A 23128-nucleotide genomic window follows, 5' to 3' on the forward strand; every position below is an offset into this window, starting at 1 on the left:
ACTATTGAAAGATATGAATTTAGTGCCATTGTATTGCCTGTAAAGTGACTGTGACTGTATATTGTCTGTATTCCTTTCTGATCCATGCTGCTTTTAGTCTCTCTCTTTGCTTAGAGGACCCCTTTCAATATTTCTTGTATGGCTGGTTTTGTATTTGCAAATTCTAAAACTAAAGAGTTTTTGTTTGTCCTGGAAGCTTTTTATCTCTCCTTCAATTTTCAATGATAGCCTAGCTGTATATAGTATTCTCGGCTGCGTATTTTTCTCATGTAGTGCTCTGAAGATATCATGCCATTCCTTTCTGGCCTGCCAGGTCTCTGTGGATAGGTCTGTTGCAATCTAATGTTTCTACCATTATAGGTTACATATCTCTTCCCCCGAGCTGCCTTCAAGATTTTCTCTTTGTCTCTGAGACTTGTAAGTTTTACTATTAGATGTCGGGGTGTTGACCTATTTTTATTGATTTTGAGAGGGGTTCTTTGTGCCTCCTGGATTTTGATGCCTGTTTCCTTCCCCACATTAGGGAAGTTCTCTGCTATAATTTGCTCCAGTATACCTTCTGCCCCTCTCTCTCTTTCTTTTTCTTCTGGGATTCCAATTATTCTAATGTTGTTTTGTCTTATCATATCACTTATCTCTCGAAATCTGCCCTCGTGATCCAGTAGTTGTTTATCTCTCTTTTTCTCAGCTTCTTTATTTTCCATCATTTGGTCTTCTATATCGCTGATTCTCTCTTCTGCCTCATTTATCCTAGCAGTTAGTGCTCCCATTTTTGATTGCACCTCATTAATAGCCTTTTTGATTTCAACTTGGTTAGATTTTAGTTCTTTTATTTCTCCAGAAAGGGTTTCTCTAATAACTTCCATGCTTTTTTCAAGCCCAGCTAGTATCTTTAAAGTCATGATTCTGAACTCTAGGTCTGACATCACACTAATGTCAGTATTGAGTATGTCCCTGGCAGACGGTACTACCTCTTGTTCTTTTTGTTGAGATGATTTTTTTCATCTTGTCATTTTGTCCAGAGAAGAATAGATGAATGAGAGAACAAAATAGAAAAAAGAAAGAAAGAAGAAAAAAGAAAAAGAGAAAGATAAAAACAAAAACAGAGCAAAACAAAAAAAACAGAATATGATCAAATATGATCAGGCTAGTGCATAGATCAGTGCCACACACTAGATTTTGGGTGTATTTTAGTCTTTTAGAAGAAAGTGCCTCCTAAAATTTTAATGAAAGAAAGACATATATGTACAAAATAAGGGTTGATACGATGAAGGGATGGAATATGAATGTAAAGATGAAAATTATAAAAAATTTTAAAAAACGAATTGATAAGAAGATGTTTGAAAAAAGAAAAAAGAGGATTAAAAAAAGGAAGGAAAGAAAGAAAAAAAGGGGGGAGAGAATGTGATCAAGCAGGAGCCTAGAACAAAGCCATACAGTAGAGATTTAGGGTATATTTTGATATGTTAGAAGAAACTTTATCTCAAAATTTTAAAGGGAGAACAACTTATATATATATCTGCCAAAAATAAGGGTAACTACTATGAAGGGATAGAATATGACTCTAAGAATGAAAAATAAAAATGTTTTTTTAAAAAAAGTGATTGATAAGATGTTGGTTGAAAAAGGGAGAAAAAAATAAAAAAAACAGTTTAAAAAATTAACTTTGAAAGACTAATGAATCATGGTAAAAAAGCCATGAATTCAATGTGCAGCGTTCCCCTAGCGCTGGAGTTCTGCCCTTCTCATTGATCAGTAAACTTGGTTTTGTCTGGGTGTTTGTGCTGATCTTCTTGGGGAGGGGCCTGTTGCCGTGGTTCCCAAATGTCTTTGCCGAGGCGGAATTGCCCCGCTCTTGCCTGTCCGGGCTAAGCAATCTGCTTGGGTTTGCTCTCAGGAGCTTGTGTTCCCTGCAAGCTTTCCGTATAGCTTTGGAGGAGGACAGTGAAAATGGCGGCCTCCCATTCTCCACCCCAGAGGAGCCGAGAACTCAGGGCCTCGCTCCTTAGTGCGCCCCTAGAGAAAAGCAGTCAGTCACTCCCGTCTCCCCGGTCTCTGCCACACTCTGTGCTCACCCGGCCTGTGACCGAGCGTTTCTATATCTGGCACCCGACCCCGTGTGGAGTCTCCAAACCCAGCAGATCCCTGCGGTGCACTCCCATGCCTCTCCTCCCCGGGGAGGAAGGGGATTCTCCCCAGCTCTGCCGCTTGTTGGGTCCCTGCTGGAGGAGCGGTGGCCCGACTGGGCCGCGGATCACAGTTTATGGCCACCCCGAGCTGAGAGCCCACGCCTTGGCTCCCTCTCTGCAGCTGGTTTCCCCGCTCCAATACCTGGGAGCTCTGCCGCACTCAGGCACCCCCAGTCTTTCTGTGACCCTGAGGGTCCTGAGACCACACTGTCCCGCGAGGGTTCCACCCCCAGCTTAGCCACTGTAGCGACGTCCCTCAGCGGAGCTGACTTCTAAAAGTTCTGATTTTGTGCTTCATGGCTCTATCATTTGCCAGAAGCAGCCGACAGAGGCTCCCTCCCCCGCCGTCTATCCTCCCGAATATCGCCTCAGATTCACTTCTCCGCACATCCTACCTTCCAGAAAGTGGTCGCTTTTCTGTTCAGAGAGTTGTTGCTATTCTTTTCTTTGATCTCCTGTTGAGTTTGTAGGTGTTCAGAATGGTTTGATCCCTATTCAGCTGAATTCCTGAGACCAGATGAAATCCAGGTCTCTTACTTCTCTGCCATCTTGTTCCGCCCCCCAACACCCGAGTTTTTACAAAAAACAATGGAGAGTGATATCAGCATGCTGGTGGATTAGGAGAGCCCAGTGCTTGCTGGCCCCCTCCAAATCAATGATTTAACAAATACCAAAGAGAAAATAACCCTGGGAGAGCTCTGGAGAACATCTAAAGAGTCTGCAGCAACCTGGTGGAGGAGAAAATCCAGGGATGGCCAAATAGAAAAGTAGATGATGCATTTTACCCACATCAACCCATTCCTCAACTTCACACAGCTTGGTACCAAGAAGAATCTCTGTGTTCACAATCTCTCTTCTTGAGAGAAAAGTAGAGCAAGAAGATCCCAGAAGCCATTGTCATTAAGGACACCAGCAGCCCTCACTGCTGCTAGAGACACTAAAGCCTTTACTGCCAAAGACCCTTGCAACCTTCAATAATGCTAAACTCAGCTGATAGAATAGCCCATAGTTTATTCCACTGTTCACCCCAACACCTGAGCCAGAGAAGCTGCTGTACTCCACTGAAACCAGAGCCAGAGATGCCACACTCAACCCTCCTGGTGCCTTCACACCCACATGTAGGTAAAGGTCTTTCCCCACCGAAGCCTGTCTATAAAGTCTGGAAGAGGTGAGTGTTCCTACAAATGCACAGACATATATAAAGGCTACAAGGAACACACAAAAAAATCAAGAAGGAACCAAAATTTTTTTTTAACACAAAACATGATACCACTAAAGAAACACAATGAATTTCATGTAACTTATCCCAAAGAATTGTAGATTTTAAAATTACCTGACAAAATAATTCAAGATAATTATTTTAAGGAAGTTCAGTGAGCTATAAGAGAACACAAATCGACAATTTAATGAAATTTAGGAAAACAATATGTGAACAAAAGAGAAATTCAAAAGATGATAAAATCATAAGAAAGAGAATTAATGAATTTAGTGAGGTTGCAGTTTACAAAATCAATGTACAAAAATCTGTTGCATTTCTGTACACTAATATGATCTATCAGAAAGAGAAATTAAAAAAATAATCCCATTTACAACTGCATTAGAAAGAATAAAATACCTAGGAATAAATTTAATCATGTAGGTGAAATTCCTGTACACGGAGAACTACAAAACAATGAAAGAAATTTTAAAAGACACAAAGGAAAAGATATTCTGTGCACATGGATTGGAAGCGTTTATATTGTTACAAACAAGAGGCTCAGCTAATCAATTAGTAGTGGAGATGCAAATGAATCACAAAAATACTGCTAATCCAAAAGAAGACACAAAGGGGTGCCTGGGTTCCTCAGTCATTAAGCATCTGCCTTTGGCTCAGGTCATGATCCCAGGGTGCTGGGATCGAGCCCCGCATCGGGCTCCCCGCTCTGCGGGAAGCCTGCTTCTCCCTCTCCCACTACCCCCCACTTGTGTTCCCTCTCTCACTGTGTCTCTCTCTGTCAAATAAATAAATAAATTAAAAAAAGAAGCTTTTAAAAAAAAGAAGACATGAAAAGAGAAAAATAAAATATAGATGTGAAAGAAAATAAAAAGCAGATGATAAATTTAAGCCCAACCATATAAACAATTACATTAGGAATAGTCTAAATTCTATTAAAATGTAGAGATTATCAGATTGAATAAAAAGAAAGTAAACTAGGGATGCCTGGGTGGCTCAGTCTTTAAGCATCTGCCTTCGGCTCAGGTCATGATCCCAGGGTCCTGGTATGGGGCCCCACATCGAGCCCCGCATCAGGCTCCCTGCTCAGTGGGAAGTCTGCTTCTCTTTCTCCCACTCCCCCTGCTTGCGTTCCCTTTCTTGTTGTCTCCCTCTCTGTCAAATAAATAAATAATCTTTAAAACAAAGTAAGATATGCTGTCTATAAGATAATATACGCAGGTTAAAGGTCAAATGATAAAAAAGATACATCATGCAAAATGTATACATGAAAAAATTGGCAGAGTAACGTCAGGCAGAGTATATTATAGAACAAGGAATATCACCAGAGATTTTTTAAAAAAGCAATTACATAATGATAAAGGGTCAATTCATCAAGAGGATATAAAAATCCTAAGTGTATGTGCACCTAATATTTTAGACTCTAAAATATTAGATAAGACCTAAACCAAGAAATGAGAAAGAAAGAAAGAAAGAAAGAAAGAAAGAAAGAAAAAAGGAAAGAAGAAAGAGAAATAGGCAAATCCACTGCCATGCTTAGAGTCTTTAACACTAATCTCTTGACGGTTGGTACAACATGTTGGTGAAAAAAACAGAATACAGAAAAATTGAACAACATTATTAAACAACTTTATCTAGTTAACAGTTAAAGAACACTGCACCAATAAAAGCAGAATATGCCTTTTTTCAAGTACACAAGGAACATTCGCCAAGATAGGGCATATTTTGGGCCATGAAACAACTTCATAAATTTATGAAGACAGAAGAATATGTACTCCAGCAATAATAAGAAAATTAGAGATCAGCAGAACAATATCTATAAAATTCTGAAATTTAGAAATTAAACAACACTCTTTACAAATAACTCATGCATCAAAAAAGGAATCATGAAAGATATTAGAATATGTTTTGAAGAGAATGAAATGAAAACACGATCTTTCAAAATTTGTGAGATGCAGCTAAAGCAGTGATTAGAGAGATTTATATCATTAAATATTTATATTAAAAAGAATAAAGTTTTGAAAAAAGAATAAAGTCTCAGTGGTCCAAACTTCTACCAGAAGAAACTAGAAATAAAATTCAAATAATACAAGTAAATCCCTAATAAGCAGAAAGATATAATAATGACAAGAGTGAACTCAGTGATATCGGAAATACAAATCATAGAAGAAAAAAACTCAATGAAACCAAAAGTGGGTTATTTAAAATATCTACAAAATTCAATAACCTTTAGTTGAACTGATCAGTAAAAAAAAAAACAAATTACCAACATAAAGAATGAATAATGGGACATTACCACAGATACTCTGAATCTCAGAAGAATACTGAGTGAACCTAAGAGCTCCTTGCAAAGGAAAATTTCTGATATGAGGGAAATATTCTATATTTCGATTATGATGAGACTGTAATTGTTTCGCACCTATAAATATTTGTAAAAATTCAAAGATGGTAAAATTTAGATGACTAACTTTGAAATTAAAGAAATCACGTCCCAAGAAAAAGAATACTGAAATACATCCTATGATATATGTTGGTGAAGTTACAAAAATTTATGGGCAAAGGAGAAAAAAAAAACCCCATATCGCCATCCAGACAAGAAAAAAATAAGTTCTGAAGAGAGAAGGAGTTGAGAGGTTTCTGAGACTCTGACAGTCTGTGTAAGACACCCCAAGGTAGGATTCATCTTTACCACTTTTAATTTTATTAAAATTAAAATAAAAAATTACCTCTTAGTTAAAAATTCTCAATTTTAAAATATGACTGGAGTTATTCCTTTGTTTTCACCAACTCATAAAGAGTGCCAAATGCTAACACAAGGTTAGGGTATGGGTCAAAATATAATCTTTTTTTAAAAAGATTTTATTTATTTATTTTAGAGAGAGAGGGAGACTAGGAGGAGGAACAAAGAGAGAGGGACAAGCAGACTCTGCACTGAGTGCAGAGCCCAACGCAGGGCTTGATCCCATGACATTGGGACCATGACCTGAGCCAAAATCAAGAGTTGGATGCTTAACTAACTGAGCCACCAAGGCACCCCTAAAATATAATCTTTATTGGTAAACAGAAATTGGAAAAAACACCAATGCTATTTAACTGCAACTCTAAGAATTATAAATGTTATAAGAATTGAATCATGGGAGATCTGTACTCTGAAAACTATAAAACACTGATGAAAAAATTAAAGATGACACAAAAAGGAAGACATTCTATGCTCATTAATTGGAAGGACAAATATTGTTAAACTGTCTATTGTACCCAAAGCAATCTACACATTTAATGCAATCCCTATTAAATTACCAACAGTTTTTAACAGAGAACTAGAACAAATAATCCCAATATTTGTAAGTAACTGCAAAGACTCTAAGTAGTCAAAAGAATCTTAAAAATGAAATGAAACAAGACAGGATATCACAATTCCAGACTTCAAGTTATATACAAAGCTGTACTAATCAAAACAATATGGTACTGGAACAATAACAGACACATAGATCAATAGAACAGAATAGAAAACTCAGAAATGAAGCCACAGTTATATGGTCAATGAATCTTCAACAAAGGAGGCAAGAATATACAATGGGAAAAAGACAGTCTCTTCAACAAATGGTGTAGGGAAAACTGCAGAGCAAACGTGCAAAAGAACGAAACTGGACCACTTTCTTATACCATACACAAAAATAAATATAAAATGGATTACAGATCTAAATGTGAGACCTAAACCATAAAATTCCTAGAAGAGAACATAGGCAATAATTTCTTTGACATTGGCTACAGCAAGATTTTTCTAGATATGTCTCCTGAGACAAGGGAAATAAAAGTAAAAATATTTAACTCTTGGGACTAAATCAAAACAAACTTCTGTACAGTGAAGGAAACAATCAACAAAACTAAAAGGCAACCTATGAAATGGGAGAAGATATTTGCAAATGACATATTCAATAAAGGGTTAGTATCCAAAATATATAAGGAACTTATACAACTCAATACCCAAAAAACAAATAATCCAATTACAAAATGAGCAGAAGACATGAACAGACATTTTTTGAAAGAAGACATCCAGATGGCCAACAGACACATGAGAAGATGCTCAACATCACTCATCATCAGGGAAATGCAAATCAAAACTACAATGACATATCACCTCACACCTATCAGGATGGCTAAAATCAACAACACAAGAAACAGTGAGTGTTGGTGAGGATGTGAAGAAAAAGGAATCCTGGTGCACTGTTGGTGGGAATGGAAACCTGTGCAGCTACTCTGGAAATCAGTATGGAGTTTCCTCAAAAATTTAAAAATACAACTACACTATATCCAGCAATTTCACTACTGGTATATAATCCCCAAATGCAAAACACTAATTCAAAGGCATACATGCACCCCTATGTTTATAGCAGCATTATTACAATAGCCAAGTTATGGAAGCAGCCCAAGTGTCCATTAATAGATGATTAATGGATAAAGAAGTGGTATAGGACAGAGCTTGGGAAGATGGTGGAGTAGGAGGACCCTGAGCTCTCCCCATCCCATGTTTATAACTAGGTATCATCCACATCCAAGTAAATAAACGGAGAGCAATCTGAAGATTGGCAGAACAAACTCCACAGCTAAATGGAGAGAAGAAGCTGCATCTGAAAGGTTACAAAGGTCAGAAAGGTAGAGGGAGGCTGCCCATAAGAGGGAGGGAGCTAGGCATGAGCAGAGAAACAGGCCCTTGCACCAGGGAGCTTAAACAAGGAAGACTAATCCCCATAATATTTGGCTTTAAAAACCAGAGGGGCTGAATTCCATGAGTTTTTAAAAGAGGCAGATCTATGCATACTGATTTCAGAGTGTGTTGGAGGACTTCTCTGAAAACAAGGGAGCTGGCACATTCCATTTTCCTCCCCCAGCCCCCAGCATAAACACAAAGCTATTTGCAGGAGGTGGTGCTGAACAGACATTTGCTACCTAATGGGCTGGCACTGCACTAAGTCCATGAGTTCTCCTGAGGACTCACCGACTCGGAGTCTGCTAGCCTTGGCTCTGGGCTCAGGGCAGATTTTGTTAACACGTGTGCCCCTACACAGCTGCCTGGTGCACAAGTGCGGCACTGCACTGTGCACATCCAACTTGGCACTGAGCTATACTCCCTGAGCCACCTTCAGGCACTAGACCCAACTGTGTCCAGCCATTGCTGGCTCAGCCTCCCCCACCAGCTGCCATGGTCTAGAGCCCTCAGCTGTCACAGTGCTTTAGGGGATCTGGTATAGGACTAGTAGCCCAGCTCAAATTTTGCTAACACCCCTGCCTCACTCCCACATTCCCTGGCAGGCACGCCCCCTTAGAGCTGGCCTGCCTGGATCCCACTAATACCACAGAGAGTGAGCACAGCCCACAACAGGCAGTGAGTGCAGATGACTGCAGTGAAATGATAAGTGACTCAGAGATGACAGCAGGGTAAAAGCAACACACATAGGATACCCTCCTAAAGTGTCAGGTTCTGCTGAGCAGGGGACATTGCACTGCAGGGCAGTACAGGACCTCTTCTTCATAAAGTCACCACTTTTAAGAGCAGAAGAAAGAGCTGACTTTGAAATTTATCCCCAATGAAAGAACAGGACAAGGCCAGAGATCTAAAAGAAACAGATATAAGTAACATGCCTAATACAGAATTTAAAGCAGTGATCATAAGGATACTCACTGGACTTAAGAAAAGAGTGGAAGATATGAGTGAGACCCTTATCATAGAGATAAGAAATAACATAGCATAGATAAAGGGCTCAATAAACAAAATGAGAAGCGTGCTTGATGGAATGAAAGGCAGGATGGAAGAAGAAGAGGAACGAATTAATGACCTAGAAGACAGTAATGGAAAGTAATCAAACTGAACAAAAGAGAGATAAAAGAATGATACAAAATGAGAACAGACTTAGGGAACTCAGTGACTCCATCAAATGTAATAACATTCATATTATAGCAGTTCCAGAAGAAAAAGAGAGAAAAGGGGGCAGAAAATTTATTTGAAGAAATAATAGCTAAAAACATCCCTATCTGAGGAAGGAAAAAGATATCCAGATGCAGGAGGCACAGAGAAGCAGACCCATAGCAAGACATACTATAATTAAATTGGCAAAATATAGTGAAAACAAAAAAATGTAAAATCAGGACGACAAAAGGAAACCATAACTTGCAAGGGAAAACCCACAAGGCTAGCACAAGATTATTTATTTGACAGAGAGAGACACAGCGAGAGAGGGAACACAAGCAGGGGGAGTGGGAGAGGGAGAAGCAGGCCTCCTGTGGAGCAGGGAGCCCGATGCAGTGCTCAATCCCAGGACCCTGGGATCATGACCTGAGCCAAAAGCAGACGCCTAACAACTGAGCCACCCAGGCGCCCCGAGCATGAGATTTTTAAGCAGAAACTTTGCAAGCCAGAAGAGAGTGGCATGATATATTCAAAGTGCTGATTGGGAAAAATCTGTAGCCAAGAATACTTCTAGCCAGCAAGGCCATCATTCAGAATAGAAGGAGAGGTAAAGAGATTCCCAGACACACAAAAAAACTAAAGAAGTTCATGATCGCTAAACCAACCCTGCAAGAAATATTAAAGGGGACTTTAGAGTAGAAAGACCAAAAATGACAGTATAAAGGTGGGAAACACAAAAGCAGTAAAAATTCAGTCAAGGAATTAATGAAATAAAAGGAAATGAAATATGGCACCACATATATATAATGTGGGGAGGAGAGGGGAAAATAATGGGTTTAAACTTAAACAACCATAAACTTAATATAGATTGCTATGTGCAAAAGAAATTATGTAAAAACCTAATGGTAACCACAAATCAAAAACCACTAATAAATATGTAAAGAATGAAGAGAAATAAGTCCAAATACATCACTAAAGAAAATCAGCAAAACATGAAAGAGAGAAAGACAAGAAAGGATCAGAAAAACTTCAGAAATAACCACAAAGCAAGTAATAAAATGGTAATAAATACATATCTTTCAATAATTACTTTGAATGTAAATGGACTAAATGCTCCAATAAAAAAACACAGGGTGACAGAGTGGATAAAAACAAAAACAAAAACAATACCCACCTATATGCTGCCTAAAACCAACACCACAGAAACACAATCATAAGAGAACATTATGAAAAACTGTATGCCAACAAACTGGTAACCTAGAAGAAATAGATAAATTCCTAGAAACATACAAACTACCAAAGCTGAAACAAGAAGAAATAGAAAACTTGAACAGGCTGATAGCCAGCAATGAAATTGGAGTCAGTAATCACAAACTCCCAACAAACAAAAGTCCAGGACCAGATGGCTTCACAGGCAAATTCTACCAAACATTTATTATTTTTTTAAAGATTTTATTTATTTGACAGAGAAAGAGAGAGATATAGCGAGAGAGGGAACACAAGCAGGGGGAGCAGGAGAGGGAGAAGCAGGCTTCCCGCTGAGCAGGGAGCCCGATGTGGGGCTCGATCCCAGGACCCTGAGCCAAAGGCAGATGCTTAATGACTGAGCCACCCAGGTGTCCCTCTACCAAACATTTAAGAAGAGTTAAAACATATTCTTCTCAAACTTTTTCAGAAAATAGAAAAAGAAGAAAAAGTTCCAAATTCATTTTATGAGAGCAGCATTATCCTGATATCAAAACCAGATAAAGATGCCACTAAAAAAAGACAACTACAGGCAAGGATGTCCACTCTCACCACTTTTATTCAACATAGTGCTGGAAGTCCTAGCTACAGTAATCAGACAACAAGAATCAATAAAAGGCATTCAAGTTGGTTAGGAAGAAATTTTCACTATTTGCAGATGACATGATACTATATAGAAAACCCGAAAGACTCCACCAAAAAACTGCTAGAACTGATACATGAGTTCATAAGGTTGCAGGATACAAAATCAACCCACAGTTATATGGTCAATTAATCTTTGACAAAGCAGGAAAGAATATCGAATGGGAAAAGGACAGTCTCTTCAACAAATGGTGTTGGGAAAACTGGAAAGCAATATGCAAAAGAAAGAAACTGGGCCACTTCTTTTCACTGTACACACAAAAATAAATTTGAAATGGATTAAAGACCTAAATGTGAGACCTGAAACCGTTAAAACTCTAAAAGAGAACACAGTAGTGACCTCTTTGATATCAGCCATAGCAACTTTTCTCGAGATACGTTTTCTGAGGCAAGAGAAACAAAAGCAAAAATAAACTATTGGGACTACATCAAAATAAAAAGCTTCCACATAGTGAAGGAAACAATCAAAACTAAAAGACAACCTACTGAATGGGAGAAGATATTTGCAAATGAGATATACAATAAAGGGTTAGTATCCAAAATATGTAAAGAACTTATACAACTCAACATCCAAAAAACAAATAATCCAATTACAAAATGGGCAGAAGACATCGAACAGACATTTTTCTAAAGAACACATCCAGATGGCTAACAGACACATGAAGAGATGCTCAACATCACTCATCATCAGGGAAATGCAAATCAAAACTACAATGAGATATCACCTCACAGCTGTCAGAATGGCTAAAATCAACAGCGCAAGAAACAACAGCTGTTGGCTAGCATGTGGAGAAAAAGGACCACTGTATGGGGGGGAATGGAAACTGGCACAGCCACTGTGGAAAACAGTATGGAGGTTCCTCAAAATGCTAAAAATAGCAATTGCACTTCAGCTATTTGCCCAAAGAATACAAAAACATTGCTTCAAAGGGACACATGCACCACTGTGTTTATTGTAGCATTATCTACAATAGCCAAATTATAGAAGTAGTCCAAATGTCGATTGAATGGATAAAGAAGAAATGATACATATATATATATAGGAGAATATTACTCAGCCATAAAAATGGAATCTTGCCGTTTGCAACAATATGGATGGAGCTAGAGAGAATAATGCTAAGTATAATAAGTCAGAGAATGATAAATACCATATGATTTCACTCATGTGTGGAATTTAAGAAACAAGACAAAGAAAAAAGAGAAAGAGACAAACCAAGAAGCTGACTCTAAACTATAGAGAACAAACTGGTGGTTACCAGAAAGGAGGTGGATGGGGGGGTAAGTGAAGTCGGTGAAGGGGATTAAGAGTACACTTATCATGATGAGCACTCAGTAAGGCATATAATTTTGGAATCACTATATTGTATACCTGAAACTAATATAACACTATATGTTAATTCTACTGGAATTAAAATTAAAAACTTAGTAAGAAATAAATAAGATATAAACATATGTACAGGAAAAATGCAGTAAAATGAATTACTAGATATTCATTATTTTATCAAACACAGCAATATAATGAACAATTATTAAAAAAAAGAATAAAATTATGGGAAATGACAATGCCATTCCCTGATCTATCCTAAGTAAACAACTGTGGCTTGATTTATGTTGGATAATATTCTTTTTAGTGGCATTATACACAGCTGCTAGTACAGTTTGGAGTGGTTAAGTTAAGGAGACAGATGCACTGCTATAAGACTGCGGCTAATAAGCCTGCTTCAGTTCTGCCTTCCAAATCTCATGTGCACTTCTTTCCTTACCAACTCTAAATTGGAATAATACAGGGAAGAAGATTCTGGCAGATAAGGTTCTGGCTTAGCCAAGTTGGCATCATGCCTTGGTACATCATAGTCAGACTGATGGAAACCAAAGATAACGATAAACTCAAAGACAGCCAAAGAAAAGCAATGCATTACATACAAAAGAAAACAATTTGACTGGCATCTTCGCATATGAATTAAAAGAAGCCAGAAGATAGTGAAATGACATCATAGAGGGCCAAGAAAAAACCCAACTATCAACCTAGGCTTCTAAAGAAAGCAAAAATACACTCCAAGAATGAAGGTAAATAAAGATATTCTCAGATAAAAGAAGACTAACATAGTTCTTCTCTAGTTCTTAACTAAAATAAATCCTTAAATAAGTTTTCAGTGTAAAGGAAAACCACAGCAGAAGGAAACTCATCTATTCAGGAAAGAATGAATAGCACCAGAGATGCTAAATATCTAGGTAAATACAAAATCATTTTCCTATTGGTTACTTTGAAATACATAGTGTATTAAAGCAAAATATATTATTTTTCATGGTTAATAACATAATGTCATATATAGATGTTAGACATATGCCAACTACAGCATTAAAAACAATGAGGGATAGAGATGGACGTTTATAGTTTCACATTTACTACATTTTACAATATTAACTATAAAGAGACTATGAAAAATTAACTATGTATTTTGTAAACCCTGCATTGACAGCTAAAGATAAATATAAAAGTATTGCTAGAGTGATTTGAAAAATTAAAATGGAATTCCAGTATGTTCAATTAATCCAAGTTAAGGCAGAAATGTGAAAAGAGTGAAACAAAAAACTGAAAGGACAAACAGAAGACAAATAATATATGTGGGAGATGGAAATACAAATTTATCAATGAAGGACTAAATGCTCAAATTGAAAAGTCAGAGATGATCAGAATGGATAAAAAGTTAGGACCCAATTACATGGTGTTTACAGCGAGCCACTTTAAATGTAAAGACAGAAGTTTGAAAATAAATGTATATAAAATGGCATACCATGAGAAACTATGTACAAGAGTGAAGGTGCCACACTAATGTCACAGGAAATAGACTTTAAGGCAAAGAATATTACCAGAGATATATGTCATTACCAGTGATACTCTATAATTCATTAATCAGAAAAACATATAATAGTAAATGTTTATTGGCTTAATGATTCAAAATATATTTTTAAAAATGACAAAATTAAAGGGAGAAATAAACCTATAACTAGGATTGGAGATTTTACACTATTTTCTCAGCAACTGAAAGATAAATCTAACAAAAATATCAGTTAGAGACTGGGTGATGTAAGCAACCCTTAATCAACCATCATAACCTAATTGATATTTAGAGAACATTACAACTAACAAGATACCAAATACACATTTATTTCACATGCACATGGCATATCACCAAGATAGGTCATATGCTGAGCCATATAGCAATTATCAATTAATTTAAAAGGATTGACCATAGAGTATGTTTTTTGACCACAAAGGAATGAAAGTAGAAATCAGTAACAATTAATATATCTAGAAACTTCCCAAATATTTTTTAAATTTATTTACAGACTTTTAAGTAATCCATATATCAAAAGAAGAAATCAGAGGAAATTTAAAAAATACTTAAACATTTGAATGATAATGAAAATAGAAGAAATCAAATTTTTTCAGGGTACAGCTAGAGGACTGTTTTGCTTTAAATGTTTATATTATTACAGAAGAAAGCCCTAAAGCCTGTAGTTTCAGTCTTTCCATAAAGAAGCTAGGAGGGAAGTAACCCAAAAGCAAGCAGCAGGAAGAAAAAATTTTAAAGACCAAAAATATCAGTGAAAAAGAAAACAGTCAACAATAAAGGAAATTAGTAAACACAAAATTTGGTTCTTTGAAATAATCAATAAAAACAAATGCAGTTTTTTGTAGGTAAATTACCTCAATAGATTATATTTAAGAAAATACATTTCTGGGGCACCTGGGTGGCTCAGTTAAGCAGCCACTCTTGGTTTCAGCTCAGGTCATGATCTCAGGCTCCTGGGATGGAGCCAGCCCCTTGCTGGGCTTGTGCTCTGTGCTCAGCAGGGATTGTGCTTCAGGATTCTCTCTCTCTCTCTGCCCCCATCCCCCCAGCTCACTCTCTCTCCCTCCCTAAAATAAATAAATAAATCTTTAAAAAAAGAAAATATATTTCCGTGAACACAGATTTTTTTTTTTTACCAGTAACTGTGATAGTCATGTACAGATACATGATTTTTAGGCATTTGCCTGGACTTATTTTTCTTAAGATTTTATTTATTTATTTGAGAGACCGTGAGCAAGAGAGTGTGCGAGCACAAGCCGGGAGAGGCAGAGGGAGACGGGGAGGTAGACACAGACTCTCTGCTAGCAGGAAGCCCAATAAGGGGCTTGATCCCAGGACTCTGAGATCATGACCTAAGCCAAGGCAGGGGCTTAACCAACTGAGCCACCCAGGCACCACTCCCACCTTTTTTTTTTTTTTTTTAAGATTTTGCTTGGAGTTAAGGCTCATGCTTAATTACTCACCTTCTTGAGTGTCTTATAGACACCAAAGTAAATATATTGATTGAAAAATGTTCTTAGCTTCCACAAAGTAGTGTCCAAAAAGAAAATGAAGAGAAGGCAAATAAAGCCTGTGATACTCATTATAATCATGTACTTTCCAATCATTTTCTCTTCCAAAGAATAAACATTCTTTGCAGTATCTGAGAATGACAGAGAGAGAGAGAGATAGAGAGAGATCGTAATAGAGAACACTGACACCATGAACAAGACTAAGAAAACAATAAATAAGAAATATAGGATGAAATGAAGTATTAGGCTAAATTGAGACAAGTAAACTATTTGGAATGTAAAAAGTGATTATCCTGCTACACAAATATCTTGTCAACAATGAATTTTGAAGACTAATTTCATGAATATAATATATACTAATCAAGTAAGCATATGAATATTAATTTACATTAATAAATATGAATAATATTTACTGATATGCCTATTAATTATTGCATGCCATGAAAAATATGCCCCAAATCCTTTCAGAAGTGTGAAATCTTAAATTGATAATTAGAAGAAAGTATTAAAGTGCAAATACTCTTACAAAACATAACACTTTGCTTTAAAAAGGTAAAAATGACCATTAGTGATACTTCTTGAGCTTTCTTGAGAAGAAAGTTGAATAAAAAGTATAGAATTTCTCTTATAAGAAAATTATATACTCTCCTTCCTTTTAAAAAAAGTTTATCTTTTAGAATGGTTTTAGATTTACAGAAAAATTACAAAGACAGTATGGAAAATTCCATATACTCTGCACACGCTTTCCTTAATTATTAACAACATACATTAGTATGGTACATGTTACAATAATGAATAAATATTATCACTAACAAATATCAAATATATCCTTAACTAAATTTCCTGATTTATTCAGGTTTCCTTTTTTTTAATGTAGTTTTCTTCCTTCCTTCCTTCCTTCCTTCCTTCCTTCCTTCCTTCCTTCCTTCCTTCCTTCCTTCCTTCCTTCCTTCCTTCCTTCCTTCCTTCCTTTTCCTTTTTTGTTCTGCGAACCAGTCCAGAATCCTGTATTACATTTTGTAGTTGTGTTTCCTGAAGTTCCTCTTAGCTGTGACAATTTCTCAGGTTTTCCTTATTTTTTATGACATTGACAGTTTTGAGGAGTACTGGTCAGGTATTTTGTAGGACTTCCCTCAGCAGGGATCTATTTGATTTTTTCTTTTTTTTCTTCTTTATGATTAGAATGGAATTATGGGGTTTTGGGAGGAAGATCACAGAGATAAAGTGACATTTTTATTGCAACAACAACAAAAGGCACACACTACCAGGGTGACCTCGATCACTTGGTTGATCTTGTGTTTGTCAGGTGTCTCTGCTGTAAAGTTACTCCCTTCCCTCTCTGTCCATACTCTATAATATTCTCTGGAAGGAAGTCAAAATGTACATCCCACTTTATATGTGGGAGAGTGAAGTTACCCTCTACCTCCTTGAGGTTGGAATAGCTACATAAATTGATCGGAACTCTATTGGAGACTTTTCTCTTATCCATCATTTTTTATTTGGTCATTTGTTTATATCAAAATAGATTCATATGATCAATTTATACTTTCAGTTACAAATCCAATATTACCTTCTTTTGTTGCTGAAATTGTTCTAGCTATGCCATTGGACTTTGTCATTTTTAAGAATAATATTTTACAAGTGTTTGCAGTTTATGTATAGAAATGCAATCGAATGTTTTGCTTGCATTTATTTCACATTAATCAACCCCAAGATATTCTTAAAAAGCTTAATATTTTATCAGAGGATCCTTTGAGATTCCTGGGTAGACCACCAAATCTAGTATTATTTCAACTTTTCCATTCCTCATATTTTAGAATTATATTATAGTTTTAAAATACTTGACTCATACAGAATATATGCTACATATGTATAGATTTAAAGCATTGTATCATAATGGAATCTATGACCTAGGCTCCAAATTAAGAGTTTACAAATAATTTTAAAATACAATACTTATATGCTCCTTCACTTCTCCACCCTCCAGAGGTAACTGCGATGATGAAATGTATTCTGCATTCCTATTTTAATTACAAGTGGACCATATAAATATAAATATATATATGAAATATATGTGTTATATATAAGTAAATAATATTTTGTTTAATTTTTAAATTTGAATGTTATAGAAATAGTATCATGCTCTATATAGTCTACAGGAGCCTGTTTCCCTCCATGTTATCATTTAAATTTTTTTCAAATATAAAGTAAAATTGAAATAATAGTAAAATAAAGACCATCTCCTCCACCTAGTATCAACTACGTTAATGTTTAGTCATATTTGCTCCCCACATGTTGCCCACTATGTGTCTATTTCTAATTAAGTTAACTCTGTGGTTTTTAAAAGATTATTTTCTTGTATGTGTTATTTTTATTTTTGTCTCCTTGCCATACTAACTTTGTATGAACGTTGGCTATCTCTGTTGTGAATTGTGAATTTTCATGAACCATCAAAACAACAATTTTATGGAGTGGTGATGAAAAGTTTCGGCTGATTACTTGGTTGCTTAGCTTATGAAAGAATTTCTGTTGGCAAAGTGAAATATAATTTCTTTAATAAATGTCCTTCTGGGATGCCTGGGTGGCTCAGTTGATTAAGCATCTGCTTTTGGCTCAGGTCATTATCCCAGAGTTTGGCATTGGGCTCCCTGCTCAGCAGGGAGCCTGCTTCTCCCTTTGCCTGCTGCTGGCGGGGGCGGGGGGGGATAGACATTTCTAGGAAGATATACAAATGGACAACAGGTACATGAAAAGATGCTCAACATCACTGGTAACATTAGAGAAATGCAAATTGAAACAATAATGTGATACAACATCATACTTACTAGAAAGGCTATATAATTTTAAAAAAATGGAAAATAACAATTGTTGGAGCGGATATAGAGAAACTGGAACCCTTCTACATTGCCATACAAAATATTCCCTGTTTCTATGGAGACTCAATATCTAATTTTCCATGTCACTATATTTTACCTGAAATGTTTCTCTTCCATTTTTTTCTACCTCAGCTCATCCCCTAAAATTTATTGTCATAGAGTTTATAGTTCTGAACACTGAGCTTCCCTCTGAGGTCATCGACTACAGTTCTAGGTCAGATCTGGCTTACTAAGTATTCCTTCTCACTCTGCCCACTCTCACCAAAGTAAGATATTTTCAAAATTACCTAATAAGTGATACAGTGCCACTATGAGGATTTCTAAAGTTAAAATGAATGTTTACTTCTTTCAACAAAACTACAGTACTGGGTGCCTTTCTCTTACTTTCCTTTCTGGCTCTTTTCTCTATTGTATGGCTCTTTAACACCCAAATCACCATATCCTGACCATTACTTAATTATCTAAAACAAAACAAAACAAAACGCACAGAACAGTTGAGTTCCTCTGTATGCAGATACTACATTAAATGCTGGAGGATGGATTTCACCCATTCCTTCAAAAATGTCGTGGGCAGGTGAGTTTGGGTGATTATGAGTGGTGAAGGTGGTGGGAGATAACAAAACTAAATATCATACAACTTCTTCCCCTGGAGGTTCTTTTCCAAAGATGAAATGCGTTATGCAACGAGGGAACATAAGCTGTGAATCCCAGTTCTGGACCATAAAAGCGGTGTGTCATAGGGCACAGAGTCATCTTCCTCGAAATGAGTATAAAAACTGAGAACTTGAGGTTGTGAAAATTTAAAATAATGTAAGTAGTTACTAGGTGGTTGATTATTAGTAGCTCTTATTTTTATATCTGATGACTACTTTAAAGTTACCTTGGCTTTGTTTTTGAGGTTTTATTATATTTACAAAGGTTTTCCCCCAGTCTTACAAAATGATGTATGTACTGAACATGTGTCCTGACTCTCTCTTTTGAAATAAGGGCTGATTCCCCACACGTCTCATGGGCTAAGCCCGAAACTAATTTCTTAGGCTTAGGGACCCCAAGAATACTGTGAAAATTAATAAAGGGAAGCCTCACTAAAGTGGAGTCAGGAGGCCAGCAGGGGGAACTCTCACACCCTACCAGTTGTCAGTGACAAGAATTGTCAATTATAGATCCAAAAAAAGAATCCTCAACAGGAAAGAATCATGATTACAGACCCCAACAACAACAACAAAAATGTACATTGCATCTCCTATAAGAAATTGACTACCCCTGCACCTCAGCCAATGGGAAACAGTCATCACCCCGAACTTTTGCTTCTCTCTAATGGAGTTTTGTTCAAACAGTCCCTCTCATCTTCCTCCCTCCTCCTAAATAATGTTCCTCTCTAAAATAATATTTGTGAGATTTGCCTAGTTTGCTGTAACTTGCTTGTTCTGCATTGCAATTATCTGTCATTCCCCAATTAATCCATTTTTGCTGGAAAAATTACTGGCAGTTTTATGTTTAAGGTTAATAATACTTACTTTCTTTACTACAATTTAGGTAGATAGGAGGCTTATTTCCAGAGCACCATTTCTTTATCTGGTAGAAAGTAAAATAGTCACTGATACACTTTGCAAGGTTGTAATTGGGAAAGAACAGTAATGAGTTAAGTATGAAGGCTCTGGTGGTTTTTGACATCTTATGTTGAACTTCTAAAAAAGATGATAAGATTAGATTTCATTATAGGAAATGAACTATCTCCAGGACAACAAATCCCCCAAGGATGGTCAAACCAAGTTCAGAGAATTATTTAAAATAATAATTAAAATTATTATATTTGAAGAACACTAATTATTTCCCAATAAGTTTGTTCCAATTGACATCCAGTGACACACTTTGTGTTGATAATTGCAGAGTTCTGAAAAGTCTCTCTGGTGAAGTGGGTGTCCATGGGATAAGACTTCCTGGCACCTGATATGGATAGGAAACCACTACTATTTTTTTTATTTCTAATCTTAATTGATCAAGTAAGGGAGTAAAGTAGAGGTTGGAGATATAGCCTAGAATTGAAAAGTAGGGAACAGATAGGGAAATTATGACATGTTTGAGAGTAGAAAAATCTTCAAGGGAACCAGCTGATAGCTACTCTCTCTCAAGAATGCATTAAATATGAACAGTCATTAGAGACTAAATTCCTGGAGATATAAACATGCTTAATTTATGAAATTGACATTATAGAATTCTGATCATGAATTCAGTTTTTTAGAAAGAAGATAAAAGGCTAGTCTAAACAGAAATTTCATATAAGACACTTTGGGCAAAGAGAGATGGCCAAGAAATGAAACTTCAAGTGTCCAAGCCATGGTGATTCTGTCCAGTGTAGATTTTAAACTGATAAAGAGACAAGTAATTGATCCAGATTGAAAAATTCAGGCTATTGGCCAAATGAACAGATGCCAAAAAGGGCACAATATACACCAGCACTATCTTTTTATGAATATGGAATAGCTCTATAGCTGCACCAGGTACACACATCTGACTGCTGAGCACTTGAAATGTGGCTAGTGTGGCTGTGGAACTAAATTTTAAATTGCATTTAATTTCACAAAAAAGGCATAAAATATAATAATATATACCTAAAACCTGGGGAGGAGAGGAGAAAAGAAGGAGTTCAAACTTAAATGACCAACAACTTAATATAGACTGCTATATGCAGGACAGGTTATATACAAACCTAATGGTAACCACAAATTGAAAACCACTAATAAATATGTAAAGAATGGAAAGAAAGAACTCTAAATATATCACTAAAGAAAATCAGCAAAACATGAAAGACAAGAAAAGATCAGAAAAAACTTCGGAAACAACAATAAAGCAAGTAATAAAATGGCAACAAATACATATCTTTCAATAATTACTTTGAATGTAAATGGGCCAAATGCTCCAATCAAAAAACACAGGGTGATGGAATGAATTAAAAACAATGCCCATCGTTCTAGAGGGGAGGGTGGTGGGGGGATGGGTTAATCTGGTGATGGGTCTTAAAGAGGGCACATTCTGCGTGGAGCACTGGGTGTTATGCACAAACAATGAATCATGCAACACTACATCAAAAACTAATGATGTAATGTATGGTGATTAACATAATAATAAAAAAGAAAAAAAACAATGCCCATCTATACGGTGATACTTCTATGTATATTGAGTTCTTAATTTAAATTATTACTAAATCTTAACATTTCTCAGGATTCTATTTGGATCTTTTTCAAATCTACTTGTTCTCTCTCTGTCTATATATATTATGCATATATATACATACATGTACATATATGTAGCATATGCATATATGTTCTATTATTTATTATATATTCTATTATATATATTCCATTATTTGCTTATGTTCCTGAGACACTCTATTACAATTTAAATATATTAAACATACATATTTATGCATATTAAATGCACATTATATATATTAATAATTTAAACATATATTTATATTGTATGCATATATATAACATACATGGACACATGTTCTATTATTTATATTCTATTATTTGCTCATATTCCTAAGACTCTGTTACAATTTAAATATTTTAAACATACATATTTTATATCCTTCTAAAAATCCCCAAATCTTAATTTTGCAGGTCTGATTCTGATTCTACAATTTGTGGTTTCTGCTAGCACTTGCTCTTAAGACCTTGTTTTTTTCCTCTTTTTTCTTTCTTTGTTCTTTTATTTGATTTCAAGTTCTCTAGCAAATTTAACTATGGGAATACTTTGAAGTAGAGGAATTATGTATCCCTTTGCCACTCACCTGAGAGCACAACCGAGATTATTTAAAATAAATTATCAAGTTATGTTTTTTAGCTTACATACTATGTTCTATGATTGCAGGACACAAGCCAGTATGAACAGGTACATGTGTTTACAAATTCCAAAGGGAAATTATTATCCCTCATTTCAGTGCCAAATTCAACCCTTACAAGTTTCCTTTCTGTGTCCTATTGTGGCACTCGTTTTGTTCACCCTTATAATGAAGACATAACCCTTTGAACTTCTAATTTTAAAGAGGAAGATATTAAACCTTTGTTGTACCTTTATGCTTTTTATTTTGACCTCTATGTTCCTCACAACTTATAAAATGGAAAATTAAGGTCAACAGATGCTGTCAATAACCTCAAATCAAAGCTACCTTTAATGCTTGCTTATCTTAAAGGACACTTGCTTTCACTTTATTGTTGGCCTCTGCCAATTCTATACCTTCTCCTCAGTTCATTATTTTTGGCACAGTATCATAGTGTTTGTTCTGCTGCTCAAAAGTGGAAGTCTCCTTTGATTTTCTAATTGCCAAGTCTTTGGCTTCCTTTTTGTTCTCATCCTATTCTGCATTACTCTTTGCAACATAGTCCTTCTAAAGAAGTCTTTCAAAAACTTTCTAAAACAGTAATTTATTCCTATTCTTACTCTGAAACAACTATTTCTCTCTAGTCCCTTAAATGATCATTTCCTTTTAGATTAGGGCTCACAGACTCAAATGCTTACAGGTGAGTCTTCCTCACATCACAAACTAGTACTTTTCGGACAAATGTGCAAAAATATACAAACATTTGCTTTCCATAATTTGGGTATCCCTTTGTGAGAATGAGTGCTAAGACATATCTGTTTCACAAGATTTTTCACCTGCTGTGCATAAGCTTAAGTCTTATG

General features: G+C 36.0%; 1 protein-coding gene across 8 annotated transcripts in view; it reads right to left on the reverse strand.

Moving 5' to 3' along the window:
* LOC113932549 (ATP-binding cassette sub-family A member 3-like) overlaps positions 1–23128 on the reverse strand; it is a 172668-nt gene that overhangs the window by 34579 nt on the left and 114961 nt on the right. For 7 of the 8 annotated variants that reach the window (XM_035722357.1, XM_035722352.1, XM_035722358.1 and 4 more), the window contains 2 exons: positions 19957–20127; positions 15516–15694 (listed from right to left, as the gene is read on the reverse strand). In XM_035722357.1, coding sequence (XP_035578250.1) covers positions 15516–15694; positions 19957–20127 — 350 coding nt within the window. The remainder of the gene's footprint in view (positions 1–15515; positions 15695–19956; positions 20128–23128) is intronic. The other variant, XM_035722353.1, reaches the window with a different exon arrangement.

This window comes from Zalophus californianus, chromosome 10 (genome assembly GCF_009762305.2).
Source record: "Zalophus californianus isolate mZalCal1 chromosome 10, mZalCal1.pri.v2, whole genome shotgun sequence".
NCBI lineage: Eukaryota > Metazoa > Chordata > Mammalia > Carnivora > Otariidae > Zalophus > Zalophus californianus.